Genomic DNA, 15220 nt, shown 5'->3' with positions numbered 1-15220 from the left:
GCTCTGTAAAGCATGACCGAACTTGCATAGAGATATCATTTGAAACCATTTTGCTCCTATTTTATAGTCATACCACAAACAACTTAGTCAAATTAACCCTTTGTGTCAGGAATAAGGTTTGTTTTTTTTGGATACCGTATTTAAATTACTGGAAAAGCTATTTATTCGCCATAATAAAACATTCAAAAGGATGCAACAGTCACAACAAGAGCAGGCGGGACCACTCGGTTCCTCGCGCAGCTTTTCTACTTTCCATCACATTACTCTCTATATACTGAGGCCGCGTGACACCCATGAGATATGACCGTGGCACTGACAGGGACACCCTGGTTAAACCCATACCAGTCATCATATCAACGCCAATTCGTCAATTGATTACCGGTAGCATGGGACAGGCAAAGCGGATATATGGACCACTGCGGACAAACTTAATTATTGGCTGTTGGAGGTGGCTTGACTTGTACCTTAAGTAAAAAGGAAAACTCAGCTCGTGCACCGACCGCCAATTAAGTTACCTGGCGCGATGCATAGGGCGAGAGTTATCGGTCTCTGGCCGGACGTAGGAGCCTGCAGCCAGAATTGCATTCTAATCCCGCTGCTTTGGCATGGTATTTATTCAAAAACTCCGACATAAAAGTGTTTCTATTTCTCTCGGCACGAATTCCGTCTAGTCCTCTTTGATGCTTCAGCTCGATGATGCGTAAACCAACTTGAATGGTAAAAGGCAAGTTGAGCTGGGCATTTTGAAATCAAGTTGGTAAAAATGATCAGTTTGTTTAGTCGCCTACATTATACCTCCATGATTATACTTCCCTCTCATCAATTTCAATTTAATGTGCTTCACGCTATACCTTCTGGAAATGGGGGGGGGAGTCCCCCATTAAGCTAGCCGTAACCAGTTTGGACCGGCTGTGAGCGGTCGCAGACGGCCACACAAAAGCCACTGCGCGCTTAAATATGAATTATTCAATTTGAATGGTTGTCGTTGTTGCATGCCCGTGATAACGCACAAAAGAAACGAGAACCAGTGATCATGAATTATGAAAAATCACCGGCGCACGTGGAAAAAAACGTGCTCTGTGCGCAATATATCCCATCATATGTAAACATTAAATAAACCGGCGCTGTGCTTGCGCAGCTAGCTAGCTAGCTAGCTAGCTGAGCTGGCAGCTTTGTGTAGATTCTAAAACAAGAAATGACGGTTTGGCTCTAGGGTTTGGTTATTCCTTACTGCCGCGCAAAGAAGAAATTGTAGCTTTCGTTGACTCAAAGTCGATCGCTCTTTTTCTCAACAAGATATAACGTGTGAAGCTTAATATGTGTGCTCCATCGTCGAAGCGGTTGGTGGACTCCACCACCACCGGCCCGGTAGATAATCCTCCTCCGTCCTCTGCTGGTGACGGGGAGAGCAACTCAGCGCCGATGCCAACAGATTATCATCCCGGTAGTTACACCCTTGCAGCAGTGACACAAGATGATCCCGGCTCTGCACACCGCCTTCTCGAAATGCCAGATTATCAGAACAGTAACCTCCATCAGAAAGTCTGCATTGATTCAGATCTTCACCCAATGACGAGAACCAGGAAACTGCTGAACGCTAAAAACAAGGTTTTGTCTTTTTTGCGGCAGAAGTGTGGTGTGATTTTAACAGGGGCCGTCTGCATTTTGTTTTTCAACATCATCGGCTGGATGGGTTGCTACAGTGTCTTGTTCGTGAGTCTGCAAGATGAATTCCATAGTAGCGCCACAGAAACAGGTGAGAAAGTCGTTCAAGGAAGTGTTTTCGCATTTATTATATTTCCTTACTGAATTTATACTGAGTATTACTAGGCTTATTCGGTTTTCTTCTTTTACCGTGACGGTTTCATGGCGCAAGGAAAACATTCCTGGGAATTTCTAATCTGCTCTGAGATGAAACAATGGAATCATTGTCAAGATCGTAAATCATGTTCCTGGGATGTTGTCCGTAATAAATGAAGACCATGGAATCTGTTTCTCGCGGTGAGGCTTAATGCAATCTCTAGCCGCGTTTTATCAGTAAACAGCATTGAACTTCAAGTGGTTATCATGTCCAGGGATGTCTTATCTTTTAAACACACAGATATGTACAGCCTGCTGCCCATTATGTTTATGAAGTCAAAATCAGCACAGAAAGTGTTTCTTTCTTGACCTTTTTGCAGAGCCATGTTTATCATGTTTATTAATGTATAATATTGAAACATAATTTATACAGAATACTAAATAATTTACTGACATTTGCAACAATATAATTCAAAGTTATGGCTGTTTTTAAACTGTCCAATATAAAAACTTGCCTTTATGCTCGTTTTATCATTCTAGTGTTAACTCTCTATGAATTGCCCAAGTTTGTAATTTTACTGTCTTCATGTTAAGTTACATTTATCATAAATATTTTGGAGATTTGCCATTTATCTGACCATAAGAGTTGGCTTCCTGTTTTTACTGTATTTTCTTGATTCTCAAAGAATTTTAGAAATCATTTCCAATTTTAACCTGAAGTAGGCCCTTATTGATTTTGAGTTAGGTTCATACATGAGTACCCACCATGAACAATAAAATGTTACATACCTAAAAGAATAAAAAACTTTGCCATCCACTTTGGACATCTTCTAAGAGAAAATTGTCAGAAATCACTGAAATTTGAAAATCACCACAAATTACCACCTCGTCTTGCACCCAAAAGAACTGAACAATATCTCGCATTCAGTTGAAAATAAAGAAGGGAATATTCAGAAGCCATCACTCTCAGTTGAGTGTGGGTACTTTTACATGGGATCAAAGAACAGGGCTCGGTAACCAAAAAACCTTAGCTATTATGAAATCTGCCCATTGTGTGAGACGCTTCGCTTTGTACACTGCACACAATGGGTGCCAAAAGTGCCCATGTAATGACAGTCAGCTGTGCGTTGGTCTGATCACTGGCAGGGGCTGGCTAATTTCCTGTTATTGTGAAATGCCTAACCTGTACTAATATCCAGTGCATTAACTGAATGATAAAGAGACAAAGGAATCTGTCTCTTTAACAAAGATTTAGAAAACGGCCAATTTTTATTGTGGGGTTTGAAATTGGTCATGGAATCCAACACTCTCAATTCTCCATGGATACTCTGTCAAAACACTTAGTATGGAAAGAATGAATTTAAAAATACAAAATGTTTCCAAGGTGAATTTTAAACTTTGCGCATGTTCTGGCAGGTCCGTTGATGATAGGAACATGTGTTTTAAATGACAGATTGCGTAAAAGCAGTTACTTGGAAACTACATACATGTATGATGAGCAGTGGACCTTGTTACAAAATGTTGAAGAGACTATATATAAACTTACGAAATCAACATCTGCCTTCACCTTTATGCATACCTTCAAGAATTTTCACTAAAAGCTGACTACATTGACGAGCACACAAAAGGCTTTTTGGACCCATTAGTATAAATGTTGCAGGTACATGTACATGTATATTTATACATGTACCTCATGTGTGAAGTTGTAAATTCATCCAAACTGAATTTGCAAATCATCTTTTCTTATGCCTCAAAAATCAATTTCATGGGTTGGGGAACCATGTCACTGATGCATGTTGGCAGCTGTTGTGAAACATGGTAATTGAAACCCCCAGTCTGGCGTAAATAAAGGTCATCTATACAATCCCATTGTTGAATCTCCTATAGAAGCTCTTTGTATTCAAATTTATGGGGCTGGCTGCAGCTACACTTGTTTATCCGTTCCTCGCTAAAAGCTACATGTAGGGCCTTGTCTACCTGCAGAAAGGGGGGGGTGTAAGCCAGCCCAGGTTTCATTTTGCTGCCAGTGCATTGAATGTTGGGCTGGAAACGACCTTCTGACCTGAAGGCTTGATGGAAATTTGGAAAGCTTTGGCACCTTGCCAGCACCCAGGCTTAACTTGTCTAGGTTGCCAGTTATTCCAGTCTGTGCAAAACACAATCTTTAAGTTTAAGAACTCCAATGTTTAAATTAAACTTAAAAAGCCAAGCAAGGTGAAACAGTGTGACCATCACAAGCCAAGCAACTAAATGCAGCTTTGTTAAAGAAAACCCATAAATGACACCTAAAAATTAAGGAAAAAAAGTCCAGAAAGTGCATTGAAAAGTCCAAAGATGTCACTCAGTCAATTTTAATATTTATTTTTACCCGTGTTTAAAGTAGGCATGCTGCACCCTTCACACAAAGAGAGCCCATCCCTCCTGCAGCAATGAAATTTTTCTGCAACATACGGGATATTTTTACAGTTTTAAAACTGGTCAATAAGAAAGAAAATAGAACAATGGTAGGCACTGCTACCCTTGGTACCTTCAGAAATTCAGTCTTGCATGTTCATTCTCCTTACCAGTTTTATCCACAGGATCCAAGGTAAGATAAATAAATACAGATAAGTACTTGACCCTGAAAATACTTTTTTGTGGTATTATTTTTGCAAAATCTTACTTGAGTGTTTCACCCCTATAGTACTTGAACGTGTAACACACACGTCGATGGAACCGATAGAGGCAGAGCTCGCCAGACTGGCATGATGAGAGGACTGGAGTATCTCTATTACTGTCGCAGTGGGCTCTCTCGTTGTCATGGAAACTGTTTTCGTAGAGCAGTGGCTGATGAGTGGATGCCCGGGCGGAAGGCAAGGTGCTGATGGCTGTCTGATCCAGATGTTTAAAGGTGCAGCCTAGATTTTGAAGACAGAAGGCTAAAACATGCTGATCTTCTACGTGACGTCTCCCTCGTCATGTCGTGCCTCGCAGCTCTTCCGTGATGTTACAACATCACCACCTACATCACAACACTCCTCCAATGTGGCACTTTACATCAACTCCAAGATCATGCAAGCCCCTGCAATCGTGGCCGAGTCTGAAGCGTGATACATCAGTATGCTGTAAACACCATGATTTTTTTTTGTTTTTTTACTTTTTAAAAATTATTTTCCCCATTTTTTTGTGTGCTGTATTGTTCATCCATTCAGGTCTGAATGTACCAGACAAACAGATTCTAACAATCCTCTCCTTGAAAGTGAAAATCAACTTTGTGAAATTTTGCCTATTTGATGATGACAACTTGCCTTTTTTAACGACTGTGTTCTCTCCCAATGTAGCAAAAAGTCAACCTGCTGGAGTTTTTTTTCCAAGTTTTTTTATCTTTTCATTGAAATACATGCTATCAGCTGAGTTTGTGGTTACCAAAGGTAACCCCATTAAACAAAAATATCAATTTTAAAAAGGAAGTGAACAACATTCATGGATACTTTTACATTGTTAATGCCCAAATGTTTTTTTAAGAAGAATTTGAATGAGAACAGAGAATAATGTACTCATTTGTACACATACACACTTTATTCATGATGTTCAATCTCTTTTGAATGAAATATTCACAATTTTCTTCTTTTTTAAAATCTGTTAATCAAATTTACTCATTATACAAAGATTATTGAACTATCCGTTGGCAAGTTTGTCTGTCCTGTTCCAACTTTATAGCTGTTTTTTTGTGTGTGATTGCCTTGTTTATGATGCATAAATTAAAATGCAAATCAGTTGAAAAGGCCATTTTGCAGAATTTCATTCAGACCATTCATACATGCCCAAAATCTGTTGTTGTATGTTTCACAGTGTCTTATTCACATGTCCATGTAGTGTCAGTTGTCAAAAATGAATGCACAAACTTCTGTCAACAATGGTAACCTGTGTGTTATGCTTGAAATCAGCAAAGTTTGAACTCTGTTGAAAAAAAGGGAATTGCAGTAATTGCTGTTTGTTTTCTGCTGGAAAAAAAAACACAAAAACAAAGCAATCTGTATGTTGGTTGTTCGCAGTGATGTCTGTCTTGTTTCTGTTCGGTGTGCTCATATGTTTTTGTTTTTTTTTTGCTTTTTTTTGCCATCCCTCCATCTGCCATGATGTCTTTTTATGTTAACGGTGTCCCAACATGTATGCTTCTTACATTTTTTATGCTTGTCTGAGTGGGTCAGGAAAAATTTTGCGCATGAACAAAATGCAAATCCAGCTGTCAAAACCAGTTGTCTTGTTCATCAGTCAAACTTCATCTCAATCAATCTCAGCGCAGGAATAGACAGCAACCCCTCCCCCCCCCAAAAAAAAGGGTGGTGGTGTAATGTTGATGGTCTTTGGAAGGACAAAGAAGTACTTGTTCATGTACCTCTTGCCCTCAGCAATCGCCTTGACTGCTGCAAAGTTGGACGTACATGTATCTAACAATTTTGAATCACAATCCCAAACTGAAATGTTATTCCTCTCATCCTACTTCACTTATTCTCCGCTGGGCCAAACACATTTTCATTGTTGTGGGACCGGGACAGATAAATTGGATGGATGCACAAAGATTACACTGCTTATCTCCATCTTGAAAGCGATAGTTTTGACATCCATTTAGGTAAATGGTGGTATACCGGTATAGTAGATTCCAATTGGTGTGCATTCCACTAACAAATTTGAGTTTTACATAAATTTGCATTTTGCATGCAAACATGTACATACATGTATCTTGTATGCGTACATGTCTGCCAGACTGCAATGACTAATAGTGTATTAACACAGTTTCTGTGAATGATTGACAAACATTAAACCCCATGCAAAGGCATGGCTTGTTCCACCCAAGTGTGACAGATTTTTATTTTTTTTCTTCCTATTCCCCGTTTCTATCCCACACCCCCCCCTTTTTGTTCGTATCATGCACACAGGTTGGGTGGGGTCACTTGCCTTCATCATCACCTCTTTGGTCACCCCTTTCAAGGACTGCCTCCGGCGTCGCTTCTCCAACCGCTCCATCTGCATCATTGGTGTCATCTGCTGCTCCGTCTCCGTGGTCACCTCCTCCCTGGTACCTCAGCTCTTCTATCTCTTCTTCACGTTCGGCGTCTTGTACGGCGTGGGGACAGGCCTGGTCTTCAAGTCCTCGCTGGACCTGTTGCTGAGTCGCTTCCCAAGTTATTGCGGTCGAGTGTCCTTCCTGATCCTCACAGGTTCCACTGCAGGTATGCCAATCAAATGTAAGGCCGTCATGGTCACATTTGCACCTGTTGCTTACAATAATAGAAACAATTTGTGAATCCAGTTTGCCAGCAGAAAACCTAAAAGTTTTAAACTTTTTTGAAACAGTTGTATGCAAATTTATGTGAGTCTTGATCTCTTAAGGTTTGTACTTAACAACCTCATTTTTATGCAAATTTATGCGAGTCTTGATCTCTTAAGGTTTGTGCTTAACCTCATTTGTATGCAAATTTATGCAAGTCTTGATCGCTTAAGGTTTGTACTTAACAACCTTCCAAGGACTTTGACACAGGTCCTTATGCAGTTGTTCTCTTGTGTACATCATTTTTATTTGTCCTCAGAACTAACACACAGCCTGTATACATGGCTAAAGGGGAGGTTTTTTCTTGAAGTAAAATTATTAAACCAATTTGTTGGATTTTTCAAAACTTATTTTGACTCTTTGACTCATAAGGTACTTATGAATAGGAATAAGTATTGGCTATTCCCTGTATAATACAGGCCTTAGAAGAGATAGGCCTTGTATTTATAAGGGAATGAACAACAAAGAATACCAAGATTTGAAATCTGAATGTCTCCTTATTTTTAGTATTTGTAAGATGTTGCATTAGTGGGGTTCAGGGTTATCTTTGGCATGCAGGGACAAGAGGTTATAACATTTTAAGATGCGTTGTTTTTACATCGGCTCGGGCATTTGGTAGGTAAGACAGTGTACATGAACATATGTGACCTGTCATGACAAAATGAACGTTGAGTCCCCTTCCACTCTTTCCAATTTTGACGGTTCAAAGTCAAATATTGAGGTGGAAGTCAAGTTTGCGGTTGTGTAATATTTGGAAGGAGTAACCTGTCTCTTATTTAATTCCAAATATCGCAGGATTGTATATTTAAAAACGTCATTCTTAGCAATTTTGATGATAGCATTATTCATGCCTGTTCTGAAATGTTGGACGCAAAGCTGTTAGAATAATGTCACATTGTCACCTATAAATACTTTTACCCTTAAGTGTTCCATGTGCATACCACTAAAAAGCTCTGTTTCTGGTGAATTGAAAAATACCAGTATCTCAATTTTGAAAATCCCGAATTTCAGCTCATTTTTGTGGTGATCAGGTGCAATCAAGTCCTGTTAGAATGCACGGGTCTTACACCAGGTGTATCCATGGGCTTGGTTGCATAACTTCCCAACGTCTTGTCTTTTCTTTGCTGATAGAGGGGTATGTCTTGTCAGAGCGGGTAACTCCCTCATTTCAAGACAGGCTGATAGTTTGACACATGTTTCAAGTTACATCTTTTTTTTTTTCAACCGTTCCAGGTGTTTTTGCCTGGACGCCAATCTTGACTGCCTTAATCGATTTGTGGGGTTGGCGGCAAACCTGCCGTATCTCCGCTGCCGTCATTCTGCTTGTCTGCCTTCCCTCCACCCTTCCCATGGGCATGGCGCCTCCACCTCCTCAGTTTGATGACACTAAAAAATGTCCCGACACCAAGAATGCCCACGACGCCGAGATCGCTGATGGCAAACTGAAGTCTGACAGGAAGAAAGCCAGACAGACAAGGAATAACAAGGAGGAAATCAAGTGGGCGGGGCTCAAAGAGAAGCGCATTTTGTTCATGCCAGAGGCATGGCTCTTTGGCTTGGCCAATCTGGTGTCCTACATCAGCATGGGTTTTTACAATGTGAATCTTGTAAGTCAACTTATTGGAATTTGAGAAGGCTTACAGTGCAAACACACTGTTAAGGCTGCATCTGAATCTGTTTTCTAGAACTAGGTCTAGGTCTTCACTCCATTGGAAATACGTGGAGACGCGCAGACAATAGACCTAGCCAGCTCTGGAAGCCAGTTTCGGACATGGTCAAAGTTCAGTAGACAAGTTGAAAGCTACATTGAAGCATACGTTTACAGGGAAGTAAGGCCTCGTTCATCAGCATGAATTTCAGGCTGTCTCTACATTTGAGATAGCATATCGGCATACATGTAAACATTTCCTGTGTGCCCAAAACGTCAGGCTGATACGTCGGAACCAACTTACTTCCCTGTGTGATGGGAAAGACACTGGAGGTTTATATTGATTGTTGGACTCTGTTGGTAATGGCTGCTTCTGCATTGAACAGTGAGACTTTGTCCGAATGAACTGGCTGTCGGGCTGGGAGTAACATGTGCATCTAAGCGGTGTAGCTGCAGCTGTTTAGCCAGTGGTTGCCGTAGACCGTCGTGATGATCACATATTGATAAAAGGGAGCAGACTGTTTTTCCTTCCAGCCTCAGTTTGGTTACATTGCTTTGAATGGTGGAAAAGCAAGATGGCTACCCCATGATGGAGGTCCATTGGCAGACATGTTATTTTCACAGCCCCAGCCATAACTTTCGGACACAGCACAAGTGTCAAGTTCTGATAGGATTTATGTATGCACTGTACTTGTGAGGGTGTTCTTCTGTGATTTGAAATATGCTGGGGATTTGTGCACATTCAGTTAAAAAGTGGTAACAGGCGCATGCCACCTTTTGCTCATACAGCTCAGTGCGAGAACCAACAACATATGCCATGGCTTATTAAAAATTATGGTAATGTTACGTTGCGCTTTTGTATTTTTTTAATAACGTTCGTTCCTCAGTAGCGGTGTTTTTGATATATTTTTCAATATTGATGTTTTCGAAGTTTCGATGCTTCTCCAAAATCCAATATTTTCGATAGATCGATATTATCAAATAACTAACATCAGCGATATCGATATCAAACCCATATCAATAATATTGATCTATCGACGGTGCTTAATGTACATGTGGGTGAACGGATGTGTTCAGCAGGTGGTGTGCCCTTATAAGAAGATGCCCTCTACTGCCCTGCCCAGAGTAATTAGAAATGATGTGACTATGGCTTGAAGCCACTTACCCTAGTGGCTTCCATAGGTTCATGTGTTATTTCTAGCCAAAGGCATTCATATTTATGACCACACTGCTCAAATATGTATCTGAGATGCCTGCATGTAGTACCGACTTTCTAAACAGGTTGAGGCACAGAACACCTTCCCCTGGAGGATTGTTCACAGAAAGTGGCACTGAGACAAATGAACTTAATAACCAGAGCACACGGAGTAAGCAGAGACCGCATCTAAGATCTTAGAAAAGGTCCGATGACAGGGTTTGAAAAAAGTCACTATTAAACTGTCCCTCTGTTTGTGATTTCCAGGTGAGCTATGCCACTAGCCTGGGCTACAGCAGCAACCAAGGCTCCACGCTATTGACCATTGCCGCCGCCTCTGAGGCCGGCTGCAAGCTGGTCTTTGCCATTTTTGTCGATAAATTGCCTTTCCGCAAAGCGCACTTGATGGCGGTGTTGTCGCTGGCATCCACGCTCATCACGCTGTCATGTGCATTTGTTCCATCTTTCTCTGTATTGTGTGTAATTGGAGTAGGTACGTACACACGGGAGACACCTGGATTGATCCGGAACCAACCAGATTGTACAGGACCAAACTCGTTCATGACACACACACACACACACACATGCACAGACCCTGCTCTTGGGAAGCAACTGAGATACTGGACAGCACTTTCACTCACTCAGAACATAACTGAATAGACACACATGTGCGTTTGGATGACGTAATGGGATGATGAGTGTGGAAGATTTCCGTTTTGATACTTTTGAGATACCGCGGCCTCTTGTGACTGCTGTAAAATTGATTTCTGATTGAAAATAATAATATAAATAAGGCCCGTGGCTGATACTTTTTGCTCGTCAAAACATTACGCCATCCACACTTTTTTTTTTTAAAACATGACATTGGAATCTCTTTAAACGAAAAACAATTCATAAATACCTGTTGGGAATTTTGTATTTTGTTTTGCAAGCATTGCAAACCTCAAATGTTCCTCAAATGTCATGTTGAAAGTTTTTAAAAAATGTCTGTTGAAAAAGTTCGCACATTAGTGCAAATTTTTTGAGGGGGGATAAAAAACAAATATTGACATGGCATTGCAACTGTCGGAAAAGTAAAACGTCAGAAAGGTATTTATGAATGGGAATGTAAAAATGATGGTGGCTAGCCCCTATAACGAGATTGTAACACCAGGCAGAAACACTGAAGAGAACACATCGAGAAAGATCTGCACTCTACCGGGCTGGTTCAAGCCGACGATGTATGCAAAGAGGGACGATGTTACATTTCTGTGTGTCTCAGTCAAGCAATTATGTACAATGTTTGAGATCTAAAAGTTTCACCTGATTTTTTTGTCTTTTACACAGATTATGATTTTAATGATTTTATGATTTTGAAGGTCATTATTTTCAAGCATTTGAAGTCTGCTGCAGTTTTGGGGAAGACAGCTGTCCATATAAAGCTTCACAATGTTCCATTCTTTGCATACATACCACGTCTGAACCAGCCAGAATGACCTGTTTAATTTGATTGGCTTGCCTCTCCCACCTGGTGTTACATCACGTTATGCTAGCCTCGTCATGGGTCTGCAGTCCCTCATTTGCAGATGGCGATCAATGGCTAAGCTGCCTCGTCACAGCTGTGCCCTAACCAGGCATGGATCACGTGAATCACCAGGATCACTGAGGTTTCATTTCAGGGCTCCTGCGGCAATGAAAATCCTGTGGAAATTTCCTGTGGGGGAGGGAGGAACCAGAGACAGTGAAAGTTCGGAATAATTTTGGACCAGTTGGCAACCGACAAAATTGGCACTCCAGTGTATTCGTGGTTGCCATTGTTGTCACATCCAAGATCATGAAACTTAATGATATTGCTGCAAAGAGAAGAAAAAGCTTGCTTTTATTATGATTAGGTTCAGATGTCATGGAATATTTCATACAGAAAGTTTGAAGACTTCTTAGGGGAAACAATTAGGGAAAACAAGGATTTTTCCCAGGAGAGCTGCAGGAACCTCTGGTAAAATTGTTTTGTTCTTTTTTTTTGGTTTTTGTTTTTTCCTTCCCAGTCAAAGGGACCTGGCATTCTGTGTGGGCACTTCAAGCCATCCGACTTTCCAGTTGTTTTTGGAGAGCTCAAAATCAGAAAGCCAGGATAAGCTGTCGCTTCTTCTGATAACCCATGTTGTTTGAAGACAATCCAATGCGCATGTAGTCACACGACAGAACACACGCCCAGCAGCTTGTGATGGGAGCTCTGGCTTAGGGGATGCAACGTTAGTGAAACATCGCGGTTTAGCGAAAGAGAGAGGAGGTTGGAAGACCATCGTGGCTTGGCTAGACTAATGAAATCGGAGGGAGAAATCTGATTGAGGGGGAAATTTCAAATTGACTCCTTCATTTCCTTATACTAGCATCCCCGATCCCCTTCACAAGCTGCTACCTGTTTTCTCTAAGAATCCAGCATATCACATGTACATTCATTTATTTTTTGATTCACAGCTATTCCAATACATTCTTTTTGTAATAAATTCTTAATTGACATTATCAGCTATACATGATATTTGATAATTGAAAGAGATGTGACCGAGTTGATACCCCTTGAAATGCTTATATTCAATTTTCATTGGTACCTGATCAGGTATGGGCTTGCTGCGGGCGGCCATGAATGCGCTACCGTTCCCGGTAGGCATGGAGATCTTTGGCCCACGTAAGACCAGCGGATCCAACACCCTAATTCTCTTTGCTGGAGGGTTGGGAACCATCACAAGTGCCTTTGCCATAGGTGAGGCCTTCCACTGCTTCCCTTTTGTACAGAAATAGGCTCGGTTTACGACATGGAACATTGTACGTTTCGGTGCACCTGCAGGGCGTTGCAGGTTTCGCTGGGGTGGGGAGATGTGAACGTGGAGTTCATGAACAGCATGGCTTGTGCAAACGAGGACCATTTTTCCAACCACTTTTTGCTTGGTACCCAGAATACATTGTGTAGACAAGGTTACCATGGAAAATTGAGGGGCGGTCACCAAGGGCTGTTGCCAGAACTTGCCTGCAGCTGCCACACTGATATCGCTATGGCATGCTGACATTTCCCTCTCAAATGCATGCACTGGAAGAAATGAAAACGGAAGGTTTACCTGCACTGTTTTTTTCTTATGCAGGTGGGACGTACGATGCCTTCAACTCTTACGATGTTGCCATCTACATCTGCACCGGCTGCCTGCTGCTGACGACTGTCCTGTACGTCCTGATCCCTCTGATCTCCAGACTGCACAAGGTCATCGGCCTCAGGGTCAGGATTGATGAGGTCACAGGCGTGGCTGAGGTGATCCCGGTGGTGGAAGACGAGACTGTCATGATTGAGGAATTTGTCACAGTCCTCTGAAATTGGCAGTTAATGTCATCTGTTTTCTGTTTGGCTGACCTTTGGGGGGGGGTGATGAGGTCAAAGGTCAAGTCTTGTCAAACTGTGAGCACTAGAGTTGCTGAATGAAATTACCTTGGATGACTTGAACCCACGTCCTCCCACGTGTCTTCAGAGCTCTGCTTGTCTTTAAGTCAGTTCGGATCAATTGCACAAAAGCCTTGGAAGATGTGAGTGAATGAAACACTAAAAAGAAAAAACCATGCACTGAATATTCCTTGATCATTCCTAGACTGTCTATTCCTGTCTGTGCTTTCATATTGCCACTTTTGGAAAGCTTTTCTTGTAAGCAAAGCCTGGCCAACAGTTTGGATCGTGCTCTACTTTTCACACATCAAAGTAGGGACCAACAACCGTTAAATGCTTATTTTGTAGTCGCATTGCACAAAATTGTCAATGTTCATGAAAGCTGTTCGCGTAAGTTTTCAACTCATCATTGAAATGAACAAACGTAAATTACGTATAAATGGGATAAGTGCCCAAAAGCTCTGTTTATGACTTTGACCAAAAAAAAAAGCAGGGTTGTGGAAGTCACACTGGTGCTAGTAGAATTCTCATTGTGGTCTTATATAGGTTACAAATACGTTTGTTTGACTTGAGCTGGCATTTTGTTTTACTTTTGTGGATCTTCGTTTTCGTTTCAAATGTTGATGGTACGAATCATCTGAGCATGTTCTATGAGGACATAGCATTTCACGTCCAGTTTATATTGGTTGATGAAAATTTATTTAGAGTCAAATGATTCACAACAGAACTTGCTGCCAACAATGTAATTGACTCTTTAGGTTGAGCAGGGTGCACCTGTAATGAGTTTGAATGTTGGGGAGAGGGGGGAATGATGTGTGCCAGTTTTATGCATGCTGCAAAAAGGACTGAATGACAAGCTGGAAAAAAGCACAAAGTATATCTATGCAGAGAAGAAAGTTGTAAATTATATTCTTTTAGAATGAGGAGAAAGAAAGCGAGAAAATGTAGAAAAAAATGTCCTGTAAGTGGTCAAAACTGTTTTATTTACAAACCATTTTCTTAATTACTAAGCGAAATCACAGTTCAAAAGGAGATCAATAAGACTTATATTTTAGAAGTGACCTTGAGAACTAAAATGGGAAAATGGTTGGTTGGGCCATGGCGAAATTCTTTCCTCCATGGTTGGACATGCAGGATGTGGTTTGAAGGAAGAGCAGCTCACGTCTTAAAAACTGAAATTGAACGTGAAAGAATAAGAGTTTTGACAGTTGATAAGTGTGTCGTGGAGAAAACCTTAATTTCTTAGTGTGATGTATATTAGTGATGTGTAGAATTTTAGATAAAAGCAATGAGGCAGCTCATGGTATATTGAGAGAAACTGATTTGTCTACATCGGTAGAATGCCAGTGTACAAAGAAATTTTAGTATTGGCCAATGAAAACTGAAAATATACTATTTAATGCTGAATATGTCATAAAGGTGAAATATAAACGTATACATGTTTATAACTTATGGTTTTGAGGAAATTCTGCCTTACTGCAAACGATCTTTGAAGTATTGCTTCAAACTATGCACGTTTTAAGTATTTATTTGCTTGGTTTCTAGTACTGCTTTGCAATGACTTTGGTTTGCCTGTACCAATGCAAGAGTTGTCTGGTGCAATTTCCTTTTCTGTTTAATAAAGCACTTCTACTGACCCATATTGAAATTAAATACTTCGGATTGGTTTGGTTTTTTTGAAGTTGTATCTGCCTTGAGCAGAAGAACCCCCTCATTGGTCGAACAGAGCCAGCTTGGTCAGGAGTGTTCATTTTGCTGGTTGCGATGCAACAGTGACACATGCATTTCATAGTCGTTCATAGGAAAATTTTGCCCTCTGTTGGTCCAATTCGGGGGCCCATTATCTACTTCTGCTTGTCA

The 15220-nt window shown here is 40.9% G+C and overlaps 1 protein-coding gene across 2 annotated transcripts; it reads left to right on the top strand.

The window, feature by feature from the left end:
• The first annotated feature begins 1142 nt into the window (after nucleotides 1-1142).
• Nucleotides 1143-15013, top strand: LOC110980405 (monocarboxylate transporter 12-like). Of its 2 annotated transcripts, XM_022237057.2 has the most exons (7): nucleotides 1616-1756; nucleotides 4484-4904; nucleotides 6720-7013; nucleotides 8345-8718; nucleotides 10222-10447; nucleotides 12551-12694; nucleotides 13071-15013. In XM_022237057.2, the coding sequence occupies exons 2-7, from the start codon at nucleotides 4784-4786 to the stop codon at nucleotides 13292-13294; spliced, it is 1383 nt and encodes a 460-aa protein (XP_022092749.2). In that variant the 5' UTR covers nucleotides 1616-1756; nucleotides 4484-4783; the 3' UTR covers nucleotides 13295-15013. The 2 variants fall into 2 exon arrangements, with proteins under 2 accessions (XP_022092740.2, XP_022092749.2); XM_022237048.2 differs by lacking the exon at nucleotides 4484-4904 and having other exon boundaries at nucleotides 1143-1756.
• The last annotated feature ends 207 nt before the right edge of the window (nucleotides 15014-15220 follow it).

Source organism: Acanthaster planci, linkage group LG18, assembly GCF_054643075.1.
Source record: "Acanthaster planci isolate LZ-2023a linkage group LG18, COTS_SCS, whole genome shotgun sequence".
NCBI lineage: Eukaryota > Metazoa > Echinodermata > Asteroidea > Valvatida > Acanthasteridae > Acanthaster > Acanthaster planci.
Note: the sequence above shows the minus strand (reverse complement) of the source record. Positions and strands in the feature narration are given on the sequence as shown.

Coding starts and splice junctions, on each gene's coding strand:
- LOC110980405 (XM_022237048.2), top strand. CDS start 1,318: ATGTGTGCTCCATCGTCGAAGCGGTTGGTGGACTCCACCACCACCGGC. Junction 7,014..8,344: donor CCTCACAGGTTCCACTGCAG/GTATGCCAATCA, acceptor CAACCGTTCCAG/GTGTTTTTGCCTGGACGCCA. Junction 12,695..13,070: donor CACAAGTGCCTTTGCCATAG/GTGAGGCCTTCC, acceptor TTTCTTATGCAG/GTGGGACGTACGATGCCTTC.